This window comes from Etheostoma spectabile, chromosome 8 (genome assembly GCF_008692095.1).
Source record: "Etheostoma spectabile isolate EspeVRDwgs_2016 chromosome 8, UIUC_Espe_1.0, whole genome shotgun sequence".
Classification (NCBI taxonomy): domain Eukaryota; kingdom Metazoa; phylum Chordata; class Actinopteri; order Perciformes; family Percidae; genus Etheostoma; species Etheostoma spectabile.
The window spans coordinates 7,754,290-7,774,550 of record NC_045740.1 but is presented as its reverse complement, the minus strand read 5'-3'; the positions used below and the strand labels follow the sequence as shown (position 1 = coordinate 7,774,550).

At 40.6% G+C, this 20,261-nt stretch overlaps 1 protein-coding gene across 1 annotated transcript in view; it reads left to right on the top strand.

The window, feature by feature from the left end:
- otud7a (OTU deubiquitinase 7A) overlaps positions 1–20,261 on the top strand; it is a 38,887-nt gene that overhangs the window by 8,437 nt on the left and 10,189 nt on the right. The window contains exons 2-8 of the mRNA XM_032522721.1: positions 9,250–9,367; positions 12,792–12,945; positions 15,740–15,925; positions 16,038–16,256; positions 17,783–17,884; positions 18,387–18,514; positions 19,124–19,236. Coding sequence (XP_032378612.1) covers positions 12,861–12,945; positions 15,740–15,925; positions 16,038–16,256; positions 17,783–17,884; positions 18,387–18,514; positions 19,124–19,236 — 833 coding nt within the window. The 5' untranslated portion in view covers positions 9,250–9,367; positions 12,792–12,860. The remainder of the gene's footprint in view (positions 1–9,249; positions 9,368–12,791; positions 12,946–15,739; positions 15,926–16,037; positions 16,257–17,782; positions 17,885–18,386; positions 18,515–19,123; positions 19,237–20,261) is intronic.

The window sequence follows — 20,261 nt, the reverse complement described above, 5'->3', positions numbered from 1 at the left end:
TGTGTGGTTGTGTGTGTGTGCGCGCGTGTGTGTGTACTTGTGATTTTCAGATATAACTTATCAAGCTTATTCTGCTTCGTTGTCCTTGTTTTTAGCCGTATGTCTTTTTTGTGTACCATATGTTCATTTAGAGCAACAAAAAGCTGGACTCAAATTCCTTGTATGTGTTGAAACGTACTTGGCCATTAAAGCCAAGTGCCATGATTCTGACTGAATCTACTATCATACAGATATCTACAAGCTTTATGTAGGTCTTTGAGCTGGCGAGGACGGTGGAAGGCGAAGAAAACAAAAGATTTATGTGTCTTCATCACTTGAGAGGACATTCTCCCTCAACACAAACTTAGATAGGAAACACCAGCTGGCTTTAGCCAGTTGGTTGGTTTATTTTACGTGGGATTAGAAGATAAGAATTCGGAAAGCAAGCAGTTCTTTATGTTTCTTCTGTGTATATGCAACATCCAGCTTCCATGCTTGAATCCCCCTTTTTATCTTATCATTACACACATTACATTACACACACCTGACCTTGTATTGTAATTGTTTATTTTAGCACACATAGACTTTATGCTTTTTTTTCTCTGTCGTGTTCTTCTCAAATCAACAGAAAGGCTGAAACCTTTTTCTTTGGTGAGCCTTTGGTTCATAGTCACAGCTGTCTGCTTGTGGCATTCTGTCAAAATGGGCCCAGTCTGGAAAAGAGGAATTGGCTGCTGTGGTGGGGGGGCTAGAGGGACTGACATTTTAAGGGGTTACGATCTTGTTCTGTGCCCCTCCGTAACCATCTTTTGTTTGGGGGGCATGCTGCACACACAGCTGTGCTGCAGCTGCAACTTGACTCTTAGGTCAGACAGAATAATGATCAGTATTCTGGTTCATGGATTTGTTGCTTGTAGTGTAAATACTAAACAATGTTTTTTTTTTTTTAAAGAAATGTGATGTGCATCCTGTTGTTTTTGTATCTGTAAATAATCAAACAAAGATGAAGCTGGAATACGTGTCATTTTGATGGCAAATTAATTCCCTGAGCTTCTAAACTGTGCAAAAATGGAAAGGATTTCTAGGAACACTCAGGTCCCACTGCAGCATTAATTGAAAATGACCTCAAATATTAATGTGATGATGCATTTAGTGCAAATTGACAACAACTCTTCCCTCCATGCATAAGCTGTGCTGGCAGTGTGCAATTCAGCAATGAGATGCAAAGTGACATTATTGCTTCCAGCAGCATCTTTCTCACAGCAAGTGAGGGGGGCTGCCCAGACCTTTCTTTAAGTTCAGAGAAGGATTAAGATAGAAGGTTTCTGTGCAGCTATCACACACTCTGTCTAGAGGTCAAGAGTTTAGGGCGGTACACTCTGCTTCTGCTAAGGGTGGTTAGTGTTTGACTGACATGGAAGTATGTCTGTTCCACCACCTTTTTGGCTTTCTCGTTGTTTGCTTCTCAATCTTATTGCCACTGGAAGGGGGGGCTCAGCAGTTTATTTCTCAGGTTGTCACAGCAAATGAACGCTGTCTGTGGGTCCTGAGGCGGCAGAGTCCCACTAGTAATAGAGCATAATAGAGGCATAAGGAGGGACTCGGCACACTCCCAGGTGGTGTCTGGAGAGAAAGACAGACACGTAGATGGAGCTCTCAAAAATCGAAATGGCTTAACTTGATGAGCTGGTGTAAGGTGAAGAGCCTTCACTTGAATACATAGTCCCAGGCACTGATTGACACATATCATACATTCCACATGCCTGCCTATAATATTGTCTACATGGCGACGTATAAACATGTACATGAACACATATGCTGCTTTGAGCACTAGTAAGGCACATACACAACCAGCACAAGTACAAGCTCGCCGTTGTGGCTGCAGGAGGAGCAGGAGGGACAGGGATTGAGGCTGACTGACTGATATGAAGGTTGAATAGTAAGTGGTGCTTCCAGTCTGCATTGAAATTCACTGATTGAATCTTGTGCTCTCAAGCAAGGACTGAGAAATAGAGGAAGTGCTTAGTTTGTAGTTTGGTGAGACATTGTAATATCCCATTACATGAATTTTCCATGCCACTTACGTGCACGTTGTTATGAAGCACGCTAATGTATTGTGTTGATTATTCAGTACTGATGCACATTCACACACATTTGTGTACTCACACACTCATGCACTCCAGAGAGGGAGAGCATAGGGTGTTTTATCTACCAGTGTTGAGCATAGCAGTTTTAGCCTATTGGTGCTTGGCCCTGCTAATTGCAGCTTAGCTCATACACTGGTGATGAAGCCATAGTTGGCCCGACAGAGCTGTGTGTACAAGTCAGAACGTAAGATTTTGTTCCCCGCCTGCCTTGAAGAATCCAAAATATTCTGTCCAGCGGAGGATGGATCAGACTCACTTGAGGTTTGAGTAATTTAGTTTGTGTTTAACCAAGAAGCCAGCAGCTTATGTCCGACCGTTGCTGGACAAGTCCCCTGCCACTATTTTGTAGATTGAGCTCAGGTTTCAGGTTTCAACGGTCCTTTTGACTCTCTGGCCTAGTGCCACTTATTACACTCAGAAGCTGGAGTGGGCTAGTCCTCCACAAGAAGAATGTACTGAATCAGTCACTCCGATCACTGTATCTTTCATAAATGTTTTCTTTTTTGTTGTTGATATTGTTCTTTTTTATCAACCACATTCTGTGGTCATTTTTATTTACAACTACAAACTGACAAATGTGCTGCTTCTGTATGAAGCCTATATTAGAGATCATCATGTGTCATCTGTAAGTTTTCTTTTTTAGGATACATCATACAATCAGCAATCAGCAGAGAAATGATTTAATCTCAAGATAAAACGTTTAATGTATTTAATATCAACAGATTGTTTGGATTAGATCATATGGTACAATCCAAGACATATAGCCAGAATAATTACTGATTAACTTCCAAAGCAATTAAAACAAACAGAAAAAAATGTCAAAAGACTATACATATACAGTATATGGGAAAGGATGTCTATAACTAGCTCCCTATGCCCTAGCCTAGGTGATCAAAACCAATATATATATATATATATATATATATATATATATATATATATATATATATATATATATATATATATATAAGAGAAAGAAAGAGAAAAAGCATAGCATATTTGTTTTAGATTAATTTGCTGTCAATCAACTAATTGTTTCCATACACACAGACCTATTTAAGAATGATACAATCTGGAGGTGGGTCACAGTCTGACACCAGATGTTCTGCCACTGGCAGGTTCAGCAGCAGCTCGTCAATGAATAGGGGTGATCCGAGTATCCGGCTGAAACGAGTATCCGGTACGGATAAAGCACATTTGCCGAGTACTAGTATTATACGAGTAATATGAGTCAATTGAATACAACTCCTCAACTGGCCGCGCTGCGTTCTGTGATAATCACAGCAAACCCGCTCGGATCAATCACACACACACACAGAACATGGAGAAATGCGCTCTCTCTCTCTCTCTCTCTCTCTCTCTCTCTCTCTCTCTCTCTCTCTCTCTCTCCTCTCACTCGCTCGCTCCCGCTCCGTCACTCAATCGGGTCTGCGGATCTGTTCCGTTAACGTTTAGGGTTTCTTCAGCATCAGGTTTGTTTTTAACTTCGGTTTGTAGTCCTTACATAGTAACCAGTAGATATCTGGTGAACGTGGGTTTCAGACATGCTGCTTGGTTTAAATGCAACTCCCGTTGCGTCTCTGCCATCGGAGATTTTTTTTTTTACTGTCAGCTGCCCCCCCCGCCCCCTCTCTCTCTTACTCACTCACTCACTCTCACACACACACACACACACACTCACACATATACCTTGTGTGGAAATAAAAGAAATAAAAAATAAAAAAATCACACTGATCATAAAAAAATAAGTTAAAAAAAGAAAGTTATATTGACTATGAAAACTCTTGTTCATTACATTTTACTTCATAATTGCAACCGCATGTGTTGTATTCGTTGTTACAAAAAATGTTACAAAAATGTTAAAATGTTACAAAATGGTGTTGTCATGTTACCATGACAACACCATTGATCTGAAGCTTGATGCTGTCATGTAAATAGTTTTCAAATCAGCAATAAATATAACAATTTTCGATCAACTCATATCCATTGCATGCTTAAATAACATACCGGTTAAAGCCCCGCACATTTCAAGAGAACCCGACCCACTTCCTGGTTAAATCTGACCACTTCCGGTTTAGGCCCCACCCAGTCCGAGTACGGATACGGATACAGATAATTCATGTGGTAAACAGATACAGATACAGATACAGATAATGCTGTACTCGCTCATCCCTAGCAATGAACATCCTTTTTATGGAGTTAGATTCCTGCCAAAGGTTGTACACAAAAAAATGTGTTTCACACAAATAAAGTTGTTTGTACATAAAAAAATGTGTTGCCACACAATATAAGTTGTTTTGCAAACTGTCTTCAAACGTTACACACACATAAAACTTGTTTTACAAACTGTCCCCAAACGTGCCACTCAAAATATCATTTATAAATTGTCCCCGAGTACAAAACGGTCTCTGCTCGCTCAAAACAGCCTCTCCTCGAGTACGAAACAATTCCACACCCCTCTGTGGCAAATTTCTGCCAAAAGTCACATGATACATTGGGAGTAGTTCTGACTTTGTGACAGCAGGGGGCGCTCTCAAAACAATTGAAACGCCCGGTTTTGGCTGAGGAAGACAGACGGCATTTCACAGCTAACACCATGAGCACCCCACAGGGGAGTTTCCAAACTTCACGGTGAAATATTAATATCTGACTATGCCATAACTATGCAGATAGAGCATTTACAATTTCAGTTAAAGGCACCGCTATGTCACGGCAAGGGACCATGTTACTTTTCAAATCAAATATTGTTGTAGGCTTCAAGTGCCTATACAATAGACAGTTATTTTTTTGTTAAAAAACAACAACAATAAAACCCGAATTATGATCTGTTAACAATGCCTTTATCTTGGTATCCACTCTGGTTCTATCTATTTAAAATACCACAATAAAGGGAGAAGCTACAACCAGAGGGTCAGATATTAATATTTCACCGTGAAAGTTTGGAAACTTCCCTGTGGGTGCTCATGGTGTTAGCTGTGAAAGAGCGCTCCTGCTGTCACAAAATCAGAACTACTCCTAATGTATCATGTGACTTTTGGCAGAAATTTGCCACAGAGGGGTGTGGAATTGTTTCGTACTCGAGGAGAGGCTGTTTTGAGCGAGCAGAGACCGTTTTGTACTCGGGGACAATTTATAAATGATATTTTGAGTGCAACGTTTGGGGACAGTTTGAAAAACAAGTTTTATGTGTGTGTAACGTTTGAAGACAGTTTGCAAAACAACTTTTATTTGGGTGTGCAACCATTTTTTTATGTACAAACAACTTTGTATTTGTGTGAAACACATTTTTTGTGTACAACCTTTTGGCAGGAATCTAACTCCATACTTTTTCCTTTACAGCATCAGTATTTTGTGCTGTGGCATACAGTCCACTTGGGGCACTTAGGCTGAATCCCATTTCTCTGTCTTACCCCTACCCCTTGCCCCTTACCCCTACCCCCCGGCCCTTGAAACCAAGGGGTAAGGCTGAATCTCATTTCTCTGTCTTACCCCTTCCCCTTACCCCTTCCCCTAGCTTTTGCGCGTTCACACGGGACCTAGTGCTGTCCCAATACCTATTACGACCGAGGGGAAGGGGATTGACCAAGGGGTGTATACCCCTAGGAACCAAGTGTGGACGCGACCTCACTTGAAAACACACAATCAGTGTGTGGCTGCTGCATCGACCAGAGAGACACATAAATATAGTCTACTCTGACATCTACACAAACTCACATTTGCAAAAATGTAATAGCTGTAAAATAGAAGCTGCCATTTTAAAAAGCTTATCTTATCTTTGCTGCCGAACCAGATTCTAGGTACTGAGGAGCTGCAGTGTAAAGAGTGGTATCCAAGTGTTTGTACAGTATGTTCCCCTCCTACCTGCTGTGTGTATCTGCCTTGCATGTGGGCGATCACAACTCACTATGGAGACAATTATCTCAGCTACATCGCATCATATTATTGTAAAATGACTACGTACTGTATATACACACACATCATGGAAAAATAACTGGTCGTACTTTTGCATGCAACGGTGGACGTTATGGAATAGAAAATCTGTTATGACAAATAAGCTTGTGATGATGGAAAGAAATTGTGCATCATGTTTCCTTTGATTGTCTGTTTTGCGCTCTAAAATATTCACAGAGTAAAGACGCCAAGTTTTCCTTGTTGAGTTCTGTACATTCACTCATAGTAAGTCTTTTTACACATTCAAATCAGCCAACTGGTTTACTTCTGGTTTCAAGTTGTGAGACTTCAAATAGTGTTAAACATAAAAGAAGGAAGTAGTATATGCGGTGCTGTTGTACAACATCATTCAGCATGCATAGAGTAGGTTTCTTTTTTTCTTTTTTTTGCATTTAAGCTGCTATTTTTTTTTATTGTTTCACAAGTTCACAAGAGATTTCCGACAAAAGGTTAATTAGATTTAAACACCCTGCAGCTGAAGAATTCACACAGGTAAGTGTATTGTCTTGTGGTGTAAAGTGTACTTATAAAACTTGATTGACAGTTGCTAATGATTGATTGAGTATAGTGGTAATAGTTGTTAAATATACACATGGCACAGATACTCCGTTTTAAATGTCACTTAATAAAAAAACAGCTCCTCTTTCGGCCCTTAAATCAAAAACATCAGCAGCGTACGGCTCGCAGCGGGGTACATACAACAGCCCCTCAGGGGGCTCATTTGTAAAAGTCGGTTCTGCTTTAGTGCTTGCATCCAAATTATACTTGTAATTTATTAGAAAAATGTATTTGAACTTGCATGTATTAAGTACTTTGTAGGTGTTTCATAGATGCCATGATGCTAAAGACTACATCTGAATGTATAGTGTCTGTGGACCAGTGCTGCTGTGTAAACTGATGCCGGATGAGAATTCGGTGGCCCATCCTCTTGAGTTTGACCAGGCAGAAGATTAAGAAACAGTCATCTTTGTTTTTACTGTCTACAAACAGGCCCTTGTAAATTTGAAGGGCTTACGTGGAGGTCCATAGGAGGACCATAGGAGGCAAATTATGCAGTATGTAAGTGCTATTGTGACTACAATGAGGAGAATGCACAACTTAACTCTGCTCTGTTACTAATATCTATGCTGCTCAGCAGTTGAGGGGAAATGAGGCAGTAGCTGGTTGCAATGCAAGACCATACGTTTTCCCCCGTGGTCTTAAAGCTTAAGTGTTTGTATTGGCAACACAAGATCAAAGATGCAGCCTATAGTGAACATTGTGTGTTCATCTCTGACCCAAATATTCTAGCAGCCACACTCTGACTATTAACCGAGTGTGGAAACATAGAGTGTGTACTCTGAATATTGTATTTAAGCAGCATTTTCAAGTACTTTTTGTGCGTTTCTGTAATCTTTCAAAAAACAGTAGCAATAACACAGTAAAAACATACTCCATTAAGTAATAGTTTTGCATTAAAAACTTCACAAGAATATTGGCAATAAAATGTACCAAAAGACAAGTAGCAAAGGTAAAAGTGCAATTGTTTTCACATTAACCCCTGTCAGTGTTATATAATATTGTTGGATAGTTATTAGTTAAATCTATAACAATGCAACTTATAAAACGGTTCACATGTTTTACATGTAAAAATCCGAATAAGAAAAGTAACTAGTAACTACAGCTGTTAGATAAATGTAGCAGAGTAAAAATTAAAGTGGTAAAAGTATATATAAACAGCATAAAATAGATATTCTCAGGTGAAATACAAGTACTTCAGGATTGGGTAACTGCCCTTTAGGTACTTACCACCAATAAAAGAATGACATAGTAGCTGACAGTATAGTTATTGTGACACTAAAGGGGACAGCTCTAGTTCTGGTGGCAAAGCTACTTCTGCTTAATCATTTTTTTTAACTTCTGCTTGAGTGTAATATTTTTGTGTTATTTCCAGCCCTGTTAATTATTTTTGTTATTGTCATCACTGACATGTTGGCCTTGTGGCAATGCTTGAAGTCTACATATTTGTTCCACCCTTGTTAGTGATGGTTCAGGCCAAATAATATTAACAATCAATCCATCAAACTTCATATAATTCATGGTCATTTAGTAGTCCTTTAAACTACAATTTGACTTGCTGGCATTTTAAGTGAGCAGTTGTTCTGGTTGCGAAATGAACCCATAGTGCTTTGGTTACAGTTCAAATAAACAGAGGACACATACAGTATACGAATATTTTTACTGTTCATGTGAATTATGCATGACACTAAAGGATATTTCAGTCCCACTTAGGAGGGCTTAGGAAGCTAACTCCTCAGCACATGCCAGTGTTTGGCTGAAAGGGTGGAGAGAGGCGTCGCCTGGTGTGATCCGCCGGGGACAGTTGTAAAATATCCTCTGAGTTTCCACTGTTGCTCTGTGTGGCAGCTTTCACACTCTTCTCTCACTGTTTCCATGTGTGTTCGTCTCTCTGCCTGCTGTATGACGCTGCATCATCCTAGAACACAACAACTCTAGCAGTGACCTCTGCCTTTACCGGCATCATCATGTTTGCTTTTGGTTACATAAAAACAAAGATTGTGAGGCTAGCGCTGCACTTTCTTTACCACCTCAGTGTTGTAGTCACATGAATGCTTGCATCTAAGCGCAAGAAAGTAAAAATGTGATTACGCCTTCAGAGGGTGGGGTCTTTCAAAAAGTGGTGCTGCTTTTAAGTGCTGCTGATGCCTGAACTTTAAGCTTTTTGAGCTGTTTATGGAAATGTTTATGAAGAAGAAATTAAACAACTTCATACAGTAGCTGACAGTTGTAGTCACACACATTAAAAGGCAGATTAAAACTGTGCTCTAAAAGTAATCAAGTGAGGTAATTTCACATTTTAGTGACAATTATGTGAACTTAAGAAATGGGTCTTTTCCATTTTCAATCAGTAATTTAATGTTGGCTGTTCAAGAGCAATACTCTGTCAGTTATATGAGTAGTCAGTAGACCAAGTGGTTTCTAAATGACACATGATGAAAGTAATAGCTTGAGGGGTAATTTATGGATTTGCATATTAACCCTGATGCAGTCCCAGGTGTCTGTCGGTTGGGTGTGTTACAGCAGCTTCAAATTGAACTCAGTCAATCAGAACTAAGGGACATAACTTTCTGTTTCAGGGTGATACATTTTAATATGTATGTATGTGTTTCAGGGTTCTCTGCATCCTCTCCTTTGCTGCCTCTGAAGCCATGGACTAGAGCTGCGTCTGGTCCTGACAGTCCCGTGGTCATCAGATGGCTTCTCAACAACCCTCAGCGAAAATACAGAAAGTATGTGTGATAACTAATAGAAAGAAGTTGAATCACAGTCATCCACATTTTCACTGACGACCGATAAATAACATTAAAAGGATAAGGCTGGAGGTAGTCTATATTCTTCTGGAAAACAACAAATCACACAAAAAGACCAAAACAAACTGTTAGTTGTGTAGGCAAAGATGGATCTATAACTTTGTGCCATGGACCTCCATTCTTTTCCAAAAACTAATAGAACACAAAAATTAGCCACACAGCTGCACTGGGTAACATGTTGTTTTACAATGATGGAACATGCACTGAGTCAGTCCCACATACATCCTGGTCAGATTATTTGCTGAATTAAATGTAGCAATGCAAAGTCCAAAAATACTCCATTACTGTCTTACATTCACAATTGTACAGAAGCACTGAAAATCCACTGAAAGTATCAAAAGTTAAAGTATGTGTTATGCATACAAACGTCTCCTGTAATTTGTATACTGCTATATACAGTATCATATTATTGGGTCATTGTTACTGATGCATTAATAAGATATATAGGATCTTATTCATGATCCTAATAGTTGGTCAAGCTAGGGGTAATTAAAAATACATTATCTACTGTTTGGTGGTTTCATTTGTCACAATATGTCATATTTTATAAGCTGATTTTATGTTTTGCATTTAAAATCCTAATCAGCAAAGTCACTATAGCTGTGAAATAAATGTAGTGCATTTACAGTACAATATATATACCTCTAAAATATAGTGTAGAAAAAGTAAAGAGTAACAGAAAATGACCCTCAAGTAGCTCTGTGCATGAGTATAGTTCTTGAGTATATGTACTTAGTTACAATCCACCACTGCTCCTGGTTCCATAAATATTCATTGGTACATAGGCTGGATATTGTTTAAAAAATGACACCAGCATCCTTATCAAATATGCGTTTATCCGAATGGGGAAGGCATGACGTGCCCTGTTGTGCCTCTGATGCCTCAATGCCTTTGTTGGTTGGATTGGTAATGTTTAGGCACGAGGAGTGAGATTGGTTAGGGTTCATTTAAGAATACAAGAATAAGCCAATCAGAGGTAGAGTACTGTTGGGCTGCTCATGCTTTCGCCATCCTAGGAAAAGAAATATTGTGTACCCTTAAAGTGATACCGATAGCAATACAGTACTACATTTGATACCTTTTTGTCTACTTCCTTTGATACCCTTCATGTGAAGCGAAAGCCATACATATAATCATATTTTTCTAGATCTGGGTACAAAAAAATCAAATGTGGGTATTGTATGAATGGATAAGTTTCAATACATCTCAGCACTGGGTTATATTGGTTAATAATTTAAAGATATTGAGTACCGATACCCTACCCAGCTCTACTAGTACTCCGAATGCGTATTTATCCAAGATTGAGGATAGTCCCTATTTACTCCAATTTGAGTAACATTTGGGGAAAATTACATTGCCCAGTTGTTTTAGAAGATGGCTTTGCCTTTTGTAAAATAAACTATATAGTATTGAGCCATTTTTAAAAGATTTATATTTATTTGGAACAAATTGGCTGGGCACTGAGAGAAGCTGACATTGCATGGGAGTTGAAAAGTGTTAATACATAGACTAAGGCATTGTTGGTTCTGGTCTTTTCAGGGTATTTTTTAAAAATAAGAAAAATATAGAAACACGTCAGTCTTTTAAAGTAGATCTTTTTTTTTAGCTCACTGTGCTGCTTTAATGTCTTCATATTTTGCCATGTACATGATGCTTTTGACAAATATGCAAATTTACGTTATGACTAAAGAGAAGCTGGACAGTTTCAGGCTTTATGCCAGATAGAAAAACTTGTATTAGGGTGTTTCTGAGTCATAACTACCTCCCACAGGGAAAGCAATCTGAAAAACGTCTTAAGGGAAAAAGACAAGGTCATGATTTAAAATAATCAGCTATTTCTGTGTCTCACTCTATACCACTTCACGACTCAAGGCTTTTTACCCTGCAAAGCAATACTGTGATTCTAACTTGATGGGCAGCCTATTATTCTGTATTGAGTTAAGTGACTGCCTCTAGATATGTGGACAGATTTGTAAGCCTTTTAAATTTCCTGTAGTGTTTTAGAATTGAAATAAGTAAGCTCGCCTTTTGATATATAAATATTTAGTTGCAGTAAAGAGAAAACAATCTTCTCTAGCTATGAATTTTGGGTCATTTTTGATATGAACACAATATGCATCAACTATATGATCTTTGACAAACCTTTGGTTGTAACTGCTCCTGCTGACCACCCTGTTTTCTGTATTTTACATGTGCTTAGATTGTTACAGTACAATAATGCTCATGCAACACAATGCAAATGGCTGACAGTAAGTAGGTCAGCTAAACTACAGCTTAAGTGCAGCTTTGACTCATTAATAATGCATACCATAAAGACTAAATTTACAAAGATATTTTTCTCTCTGATGCCAACGATCAAGCAGTGCTCAGCTGCCTCCTTTTTGTTTAGCTTTTAATTTTCATATGATGACATAATACTAAACATCAGCATTTGTTTAGCTTTAGCTCTATTTAGCTCTAACACAGAGCCAAAACCTGATAGACGCATATGTCATGTGGCACACTGAGAGTTGGAGCCTCTGCTTTGTGCTCAGAGGCGTGGGCAGAGTATCTGAATGTCTCCAGCATGTGCTCACTCCTCTTTAGGTCAGAGCCACAGGCCTCTAGCAGCCTTCGAATCTCTCGTCCGCGCACAGGGGCCCAGAGTCAAAGTTGCATACCTGTGGGTGTTTGTTTCTTCACTGACAATGCTCTGAACTCCGTTGCTCTGTCACCCACACAGCCTGAAGTGGAATGGAAGCTATGCATGGGCTTATTCATTCCATGGGCCGAGGGACGGAACACTTGTGCATCTTAGATCAAGTGTTGTTTATGACCTAACAAGGCAGCCCTTGTTGATCATTAGAGCCCTGATGCTAACATGTTCCGAGCTAGGATCACACTAAATAACATGACACTGAATCACTCCACAAACAGTTGCATTCTTCCTTGCTGTCCAACTCAGAGTCCTGGTGTGGTTTAAGATACTGGATCACACCCTGGTTGACACAATGGCAGGAAGAAGGTTAGTATTATTATGATCATGGGCGGTGGGCCAAAGACTTTGGAGACAGGCAGGTGTGTCCTGGATATGACCCCATCTGTGCTGCTGGATAATGTGTTATGTTATGACTGTTTGCTAGAGCTGGGAGGAGCTCTGGGAGTGGAGTGCTGGTCACAGTACCTTGAACTATCCGCTCTATGAAGCATTGCACATCAGGACATGCAGGTCAAGACTGCTGGCTGGGATTAGAATAAGAGAGAGGGGCCGCCCAGTATCTGTTTTCACACAGAGGTCAGTGAGTGATGGGTTTTTAAAAGTGTGTCTGAAATGGATTTACTGTAAAATGTTGTGTTTTTGCAGATGAGAACGTGAAGGCTGGCGTCCACCAAGGCCACCGCTGCACCTTGGGCAGCGCACACACATGATCACATGACTCTGGACATGGATGCGGTCCTGTCAGACTTTGTTCGGTCCACAGGGGCAGAACCGGGTCTGGCAAGAGACCTGCTGGAAGGTAAGAAACCAACACTGTCCTGCACTTGAAATTAGAGGCTATCAACCAAACTGTTATATGTAGAGGACTCAATATGTGGGAAGTTGTTTTATGATCAGCTCCCTGTTGTGTTGTCGTTGCGTTCAAGTGAGCAGAGGACAGGAAAGAACAGAAGAGGAGAGGAAATGAGTGTAAAATAAAAGAAAGGAAAACAAAGGAGGGGAGGAGAGAAGTGGGGCCTGCAACAGTGAGCCAGCTTGCTGATTTAGAGGCCAGTGTGACGGTTTTACGAGTGCACTCCCCGGGGAGAGCTTTGTGCCCATTCATCGGAACTCATGGAGGGGCAGAGTGCTATTGGCACTTCTATAGCTAACATACAGGGACACTTGCGGGGGGGGCACAAAAGTGCACATGGCAACAGAAAGCTGGTTGATGGTCAGTTTAATTGGCTTTGATATCTAGAGACAGTACTAGTGTTTTTATTTTCATTTTGTTCACAAATGTGTCTTGAACAATTTCACATTGCATTCCAGCTGCTCAAACTGCAGTAAAGAAATGTTGAACTCTAAATGCAGATTCAGTTTTGACTACTTTACAGGAATAAAAGCATGATCCAGACAAATAAGACTTCTATTAATGATTGTTGAGTGTGTTTTTTGTTGCTGCATGTATGTGTGTATTATGCAGCTGGTGTCTAGTCTGATAAAATAATTATTGCTGTCTCCGCCTCAGTCAGTTTTTCTCCTGTGATTCTGCTTTGGCACAAAGCCACGGGGGCATTCTTGTTACACCAAACAAGACACTGCACTCAGACAAGACAGACGTGGGCCTGGATGTCCTATTTCAGTGAAATGCCAGCTGCTTTTTTCTGGTGTTAGCTTAGCTTTCCAGACCTGCATCAATTTGTTCTCCTAATACATCCATTGCATCAATCAGGGGCTCTGTGACCTCTGGTCTGATGAAATCTGACAGTGCCACATGTGGTGCTTCCCCCTAGAGGCCACTTTATGTACAGAAGAATTTGTTTTGACCTATGTGGTCACATTCATTTGGAGCCTGGACGAGTTCTGGTTTTAGGGTTGTAAATTTGTTTTTCACAGAAAGGGAAATGAATAACCTAATTTTATTAATGAAATCAGCTAATAAAAAAAAACAATCCTTCACACACTTGTCACCTCTGCATTGGTTTATTTGGTTGGTCACAAGGACCTTTCTCCAGACACGTAGTAGTGAAATCCTCCTATCCACCTGGCTTAATTTAAAGTCCTTTATTTAAAAAGTTAAAGCTTCTGTGTTTCTAATAGATGGGGATACTGCATGTTCATACTGCAGCTGAATTTATGAGTGTTCCTTTTGCCGACGACAGCCATTACAAATGAAGGAGCTGAAACGGTGCCTTCCATGCTACAGTATTATTAGGCTGATGTAGAAGCATTTAAAAGCCATGCATTAGGTGCTGAGTGGCTATGTTGCTGGACCTTAAGTTGTATTCCTGGATTTGTGCAGCTCAATAAAGTTAAAGTAGAATCAGTTTTGCATTGATTGACGTGAGAGACAGCGGTTAGTGGTGCCAGGTTTCATGCAGACTGCCGAGAATCATCATGTCTGGAAGTCAGGAAGAGGACAACTTCCTCCAGGTCTCTTAACACAGGGAGTCCATTAATTGACCCTGCCTGTCTGAGCAAATATGCTCAGATCACATGCAGGCACTGATGTACGTTTTATAAAGACTGTTTTGCAGACAGTTCCCGTCACATCATGAGAAGGCACCGAGTTAAGAAGAACATAAGAAGACTGAGGCTTGACTTGTGTCTCTTAAACCTGGAAGGGATTTTTGTTAGAGAGACAGCACCTAGAGGAGAGTGTGTGTGTGTGTGTGTGTGTGTGTGTGTGTGTGTGTGTGTGTGTGTGTTGTGGTGTGTGTGTGTGTGTGTGTGTGCGCGCCATGTCGTGTGTGAGTATCAGTGTGTGGGTCCCTCCTACACATCAGGATTATTGCTTTCACTTTGTTAAAGACAAACACACTGTATGACATTGCTCCATATGGGCAATATAAATCATTATGTTGGAGCTAATTATTTAAAATGCTTAAAGCTGAGAATTTATCAGTATTTAAAACAAGACAGTAATCCACAAATCTGCAGATGCAAAGATCTTTTGAATTTTACCCCCATTTTCCGCTTCCCTTTCTCCTGTTGGTAGCATATTGTGTGTTATTCATTATGAGATACTGGTAGCCTACATCAATTTTCATTTACGGCATTCTTCCAGTGCCGCTGGAGGTTGCGCCGGATATCTGTCACTTTCCACTTTTTTTGTGCTGGCATTCTAAACTCCGGTTGATTTCTGAGGACTGTGGTTAACTGCTCCTCAGATCTCTGCAGGGTAAATCCAGACAGCTAGTTAGACTATCTGTCCAATCTGAGTTCTTGTGCACAACTAAAACAACTTTTGAATGTCTACGTTCCACCAAAACCTGAGATTTTGCAGCGACAATGTGGCCCCGTGGGGAGCTTAGCGCCGCCCATGACAATTGTGATTGATTTAAAGAAATGCCAATAAACCAGAGCATGTTTTTAACCCGTACCAGAATGTTGTGTGGACTAGCCAGACCCTCCTCCACAGCTCTGTCATCATCATTTTGATGTGTGGGATCATATTATTTGGTGAACCACTCTAATTGTTCAGATATTTTGGAATTTTAATGCAAATCTGAAAAAAATAAAGGCAATTATTGTACACTGTGAGCAATGTTTATATTTGTGTTTATAATCAGTGTTGATGTATAACCAGACCTTTTGTTTGTGTCCCGCAGGTAAAAATTGGGACCTCAGTGCTGCTCTAAATGATTATGAGGAGCTCAGGCAGGTCCACACTGCCAACCTGCCGCAGGTCTTCAACGAGGGCCGCTACTACAAGCATCCAGAGACACGTGACACGCCCACCCACGTCAGCAAGATTGATAAGCCATGTGCACAGAAGCAAGAGGACAATGCACAAGGTACGAGGGCCACCTCAACATCATATTACCACCACAAATGATCTCACTATTTGTGTCTTTCTTTATTTTCTTTCTACTCTTCCATTCCATTCTCGCTTCTTTTTTCCTCCAGAGAAGCGTCTGTCCCGCGGCATCTCCCACGCCAGCTCTGCTATCGTCTCCCTGGCGCGGCTGCAGGTGGCCAATGACTGTACCAGCGAGCAGTTCCCTCTTGACATGCCCATCTACACATTCCAGCTACCAGACCTCAGCGTGTACAGCGAGGATTTTAGGTGCTTCATAGAGAGAGACCTGATCGAGCAGTCCACCATGATGGCTCTGGAGCAGGCCGGTGAGTACTACAGAATATTATATAATATGATACATTCTCTTGTAGTTCTTCTGCTACTGATATGTAAAAGGGATCCTATGTATTTCAGGGTATTCTTTATTTAGATTACACTGAAATACAGCACCAATTTTGTATTGGTGCTGCCAGTAAAAGTAAAAGTCAGTAATGTAGACTTGGAGGGTGAGACAGAGAGGGGAGAGACAGAATAGATCAGAGAAGCAGCATCATCTGGAAGCAAGACGACGACAACTAATTTAAAGCATCCAGGACCCCAAAGGATTCATCTCCCAGCTGGAGCTTTGAATTAACGGAGAGAAACTAGTTAGTGAAGTTTCAAATCTTCCTGCAGATTTTCCCACACAGAGATTGTAAAGCTTTTCTCACCTCATTCTGTTCAAAATCTGAGAACAATCATCAAAGAAGAACATTTCTAACTGTGACTTAACCAACCAGAATATGGTATCTGTTCGCAAGTGATAAGTGAAAGATTTATCTTAGCACGGTCATTAATTTAAGCCAAATTATGCATCACAAATCTTCATTTTAAATATGTATCCTTGCAATTAAGCAAATGTAAAATAATGTACAACAAGCAGCTGTGTATTAGCTTCACTTTATAGGTGAATAAATCTCCACCAGCATAGTAATCAGTCTTGGATAAAACATTATAATATCATAAATATAAGTATTTATTATAACACCATTAAACACCCTGAGATATCGTAGTACATGGCTTGATTCCAGAAAAGGACCTTCGATATCTAACTTTAAAAAAAAACAATAAAATTGCAAAAACATCTGCATTTTGAGCCCATCCACACTGAAGGGTAAATCATTCAGAGCCTCCTCTGTGTTTACTGTTGTTTAATAAATGATGCAGTCAGATCAACCGAGGCTCAGAGCGGTGAGGCTGCCCGCATTAAAGCAGTGTGCTATGCCCAGGGCTGTGAAGCAGTCGTCTCTCCCTCAGGGACACTGGCAGGTCGGTGATGGAGCAGAAACTGGAGATACTGTAAAAGTCAGGCTGAGGAGGAAGATATTCAGAGTGGGGTTTTTTTTTCTGGAAGACTGCTGGGGATTTGAGGGTGTGTGCAAAGCATATGGCCTGCGCTAATCATTGCCTTCAAAGTATAGCTATTGAGGCTAATTATGCTTGTTGGCTAATTGTTCTCAATGTGTACCTGCTACATTACTGTGAGACGGAAAGACATTGAACTGCATTTGAATATCGACTGTCAGAGTAGTCGTGGCATTTTTTAACACAGATGTGTCATGATTTAGCACCACCAATAGAGCAATGGAATACATGTTGCTGTGGTATGGTAAAGCCCATTGAGACATTATATTGAACTGTACCAATAAATCTGCCTCCGGGATCTTATCACCATTTGTGTGTGTGTTTCACTTTGAGGAACATAAGAACATTTTGAAAATTGAAAGTTATCTGAAGCTAATTTTGTTTGCTCCCTTCGTTTTCTCAGTTTTGTTCAGAATTCATAGTCATATAATATTGTACGTGTGTGCAGGTCGTCTGAACTGGTGGTCCACCATGTGCACCAGCTGTAAGAAGCTGCTTCCTCTGGCCACCACAGGGGACGGGAACTGCCTTCTGCATGCTGCCTCTTTAGGTGAGCTACTCATGTACGCTGCAATATATCTAACATACGATATGACCATATCATCCGTTAAAACTGTGCAAGTTGGTGTGTATTAACAGTGTCAGTGCTGCGCCACAGCTGCTGAATACAGAGGGAGTGAGTGAAAGGGGGCGATAACTGTTCTATACATTGCAGGAAACTGTCTGCTGCAGGGTTCAGGGGGTTGACAGCGCATTCAGGTCCGTGCCGAAGGAGATTGTTGACTCCCCAGTGCGAGTACTGCTGGAGCAGGAGCTGTCAGGGTTAGAGGCACCAGAGCTAATGTAATCTACACTGACAGTCAGACAACTAGGGCCCTTTGATGAGTGATGGAAGACATTTTTAGACAGGAAGTTATAAAGCTGAGGTTAAAAGTTAAACAGCTGAGGTTATCTCAGAATATGAATATATAGTTTGATGAAATGGCTTTGTTGCTGTTTTATGTCCTCAATCTTAACATGCAGTAACAGTGTTGTGCGTCTGTGTTGATCAGGGATGTGGGGCTTCCATGACAGAGACCTGATGCTGAGGAAATCCCTGTACACCATGATGAAGAGCGGAGCGGAGAGAGACGCTCTGAAGAGGAGGTGGAGGTGGCAGCAAACCCAACAGAACAAGGAGGTTGGGAGAGTAAATGCATCACATCCTCTTTCACGAATGACACATTAAGAAATCCATAAGAGTAAGCGAGGCTCTGATTTTAGCTTCCTCGCTGGATCGCTCATTTGGATTTTTGCTGGGAGGAAAATAGTTTTTCTATATGATACCAAATGTGCAAAAGTAACCGTGTTAATACTGTCAAATCCTCTGCACTTCCTCTCCCTTCTCCCTTGATGTTCATGGATTAAAGTATTTGCCAATCTATTAGAAAAATTGTGTCACCAAAGATAGCTCAGGCAAAGAAGTAGTCCAGATACTCATGTTTTAAAAATGCCTTAGGCTTGCTGGTGGCCCAGTGATCTAAGACACATCCCATGTAAATGCAGCATCCTGGTTTGTTGCATGTCATCCACCTTTCTCTAATTACCCATAATGCCTGTCTGCTTCTTTTAACCATCCATCCATTAACAGCAGAACTTAAGAAAAAAAACAACTGCCCACATTTGTAGATGCATAAAGCTTCAGGAGATAACTCTTGTGAAATTGTGAAAAGGAATAATAATAAGGATTGTGTGGGTGAGCATAAGCACGTGCTTAACAGAATTTCCATTTGTTTGTGTGTTTGTGCAGTCGGGGCTGGTGTACACTGAGAAGGAGTGGGAGAGAGAGTGGAACGAACTGCTGAAGTTGGCCTCCAGTGAGCCTCGCACTCACCTCAGCAAAAACGGCAACACCAGTGGAGGGTAAGCTGTTTGACACACATTTATTCTTCTCCCCCCCGACTCCTTTTAGAAGTGAGACTGTGCCATCTACTGACTTTCTAACCCCCCCCCGTAGCATAAACAAGCATAAGAGTGGGTTTATCTCAGGGTACAGAGGATGATTGGAAACTAACTGTGGTTTCCTCCTCCTACGCACAAAACCTTGTGGTCTGTTTCCATTTTGAAAATAAACATACATACTTTCACGTCTAGTAGAGAAAAAACAACTATGATGAACAAAAAAAAACTCATTGAGGTTTCTGCTGTTGATTGAAATTTCATTGAATTATATAAAATGTGATTTAAGCAGGTTGTGGTTGCCTGCACTTAGCGCTGATTAAAAGACAAATGCCAAAACCTCATAACAAATCATGCAAAGACGGTTTTTTGTTTGACAGCAGCATCTGAAAACAACCCATGTCTTTGCATCGTTGTTTTACATTAATTGGCCAGTGTTGACTCGTCCAAAACGAAAGCCCTCTATCACTGAAAATATCCAATTAAAGAGCATAATTCACTTATTCACTCTGGTAATTTTAACCTCTCATTGAGTTTGACTGTAATACAGTAATCAGGTTAGGGATGTTTGATGGTCCTAGTGTGAGATGAGCCCCTAAATAGGATGAGTGGGATTCACATATTAAGAGGCTCTTTATTAGACAGAATTTGGCAGCGTAGCAGTTTGTGTGGCTGACAACTTAATTGTTGCACATCCTCTGGTTCCCTGGTGGCTGCATGCCTGAGAGCTCTGCCCTCTGCTTTTTCTTCTTGTCTCCCCTCCTCTTTCATATAAACACATGCACAAACAGATGGATCTTTGTAAATGTCTGTTAAAGGTAGTCAGAGGGCAAAATGGATCCAAATGGATCACATTAGATTATGTAGACACATTATTAGCACAAACATTTACTGTTTTGGCAGATGTTTTTGCTTCAGTCAATACCAATTCAGGAAATTGTCATAGCATCCCATAATCCCACTGTGTTACATGGTTGTGTTTTTTTGCA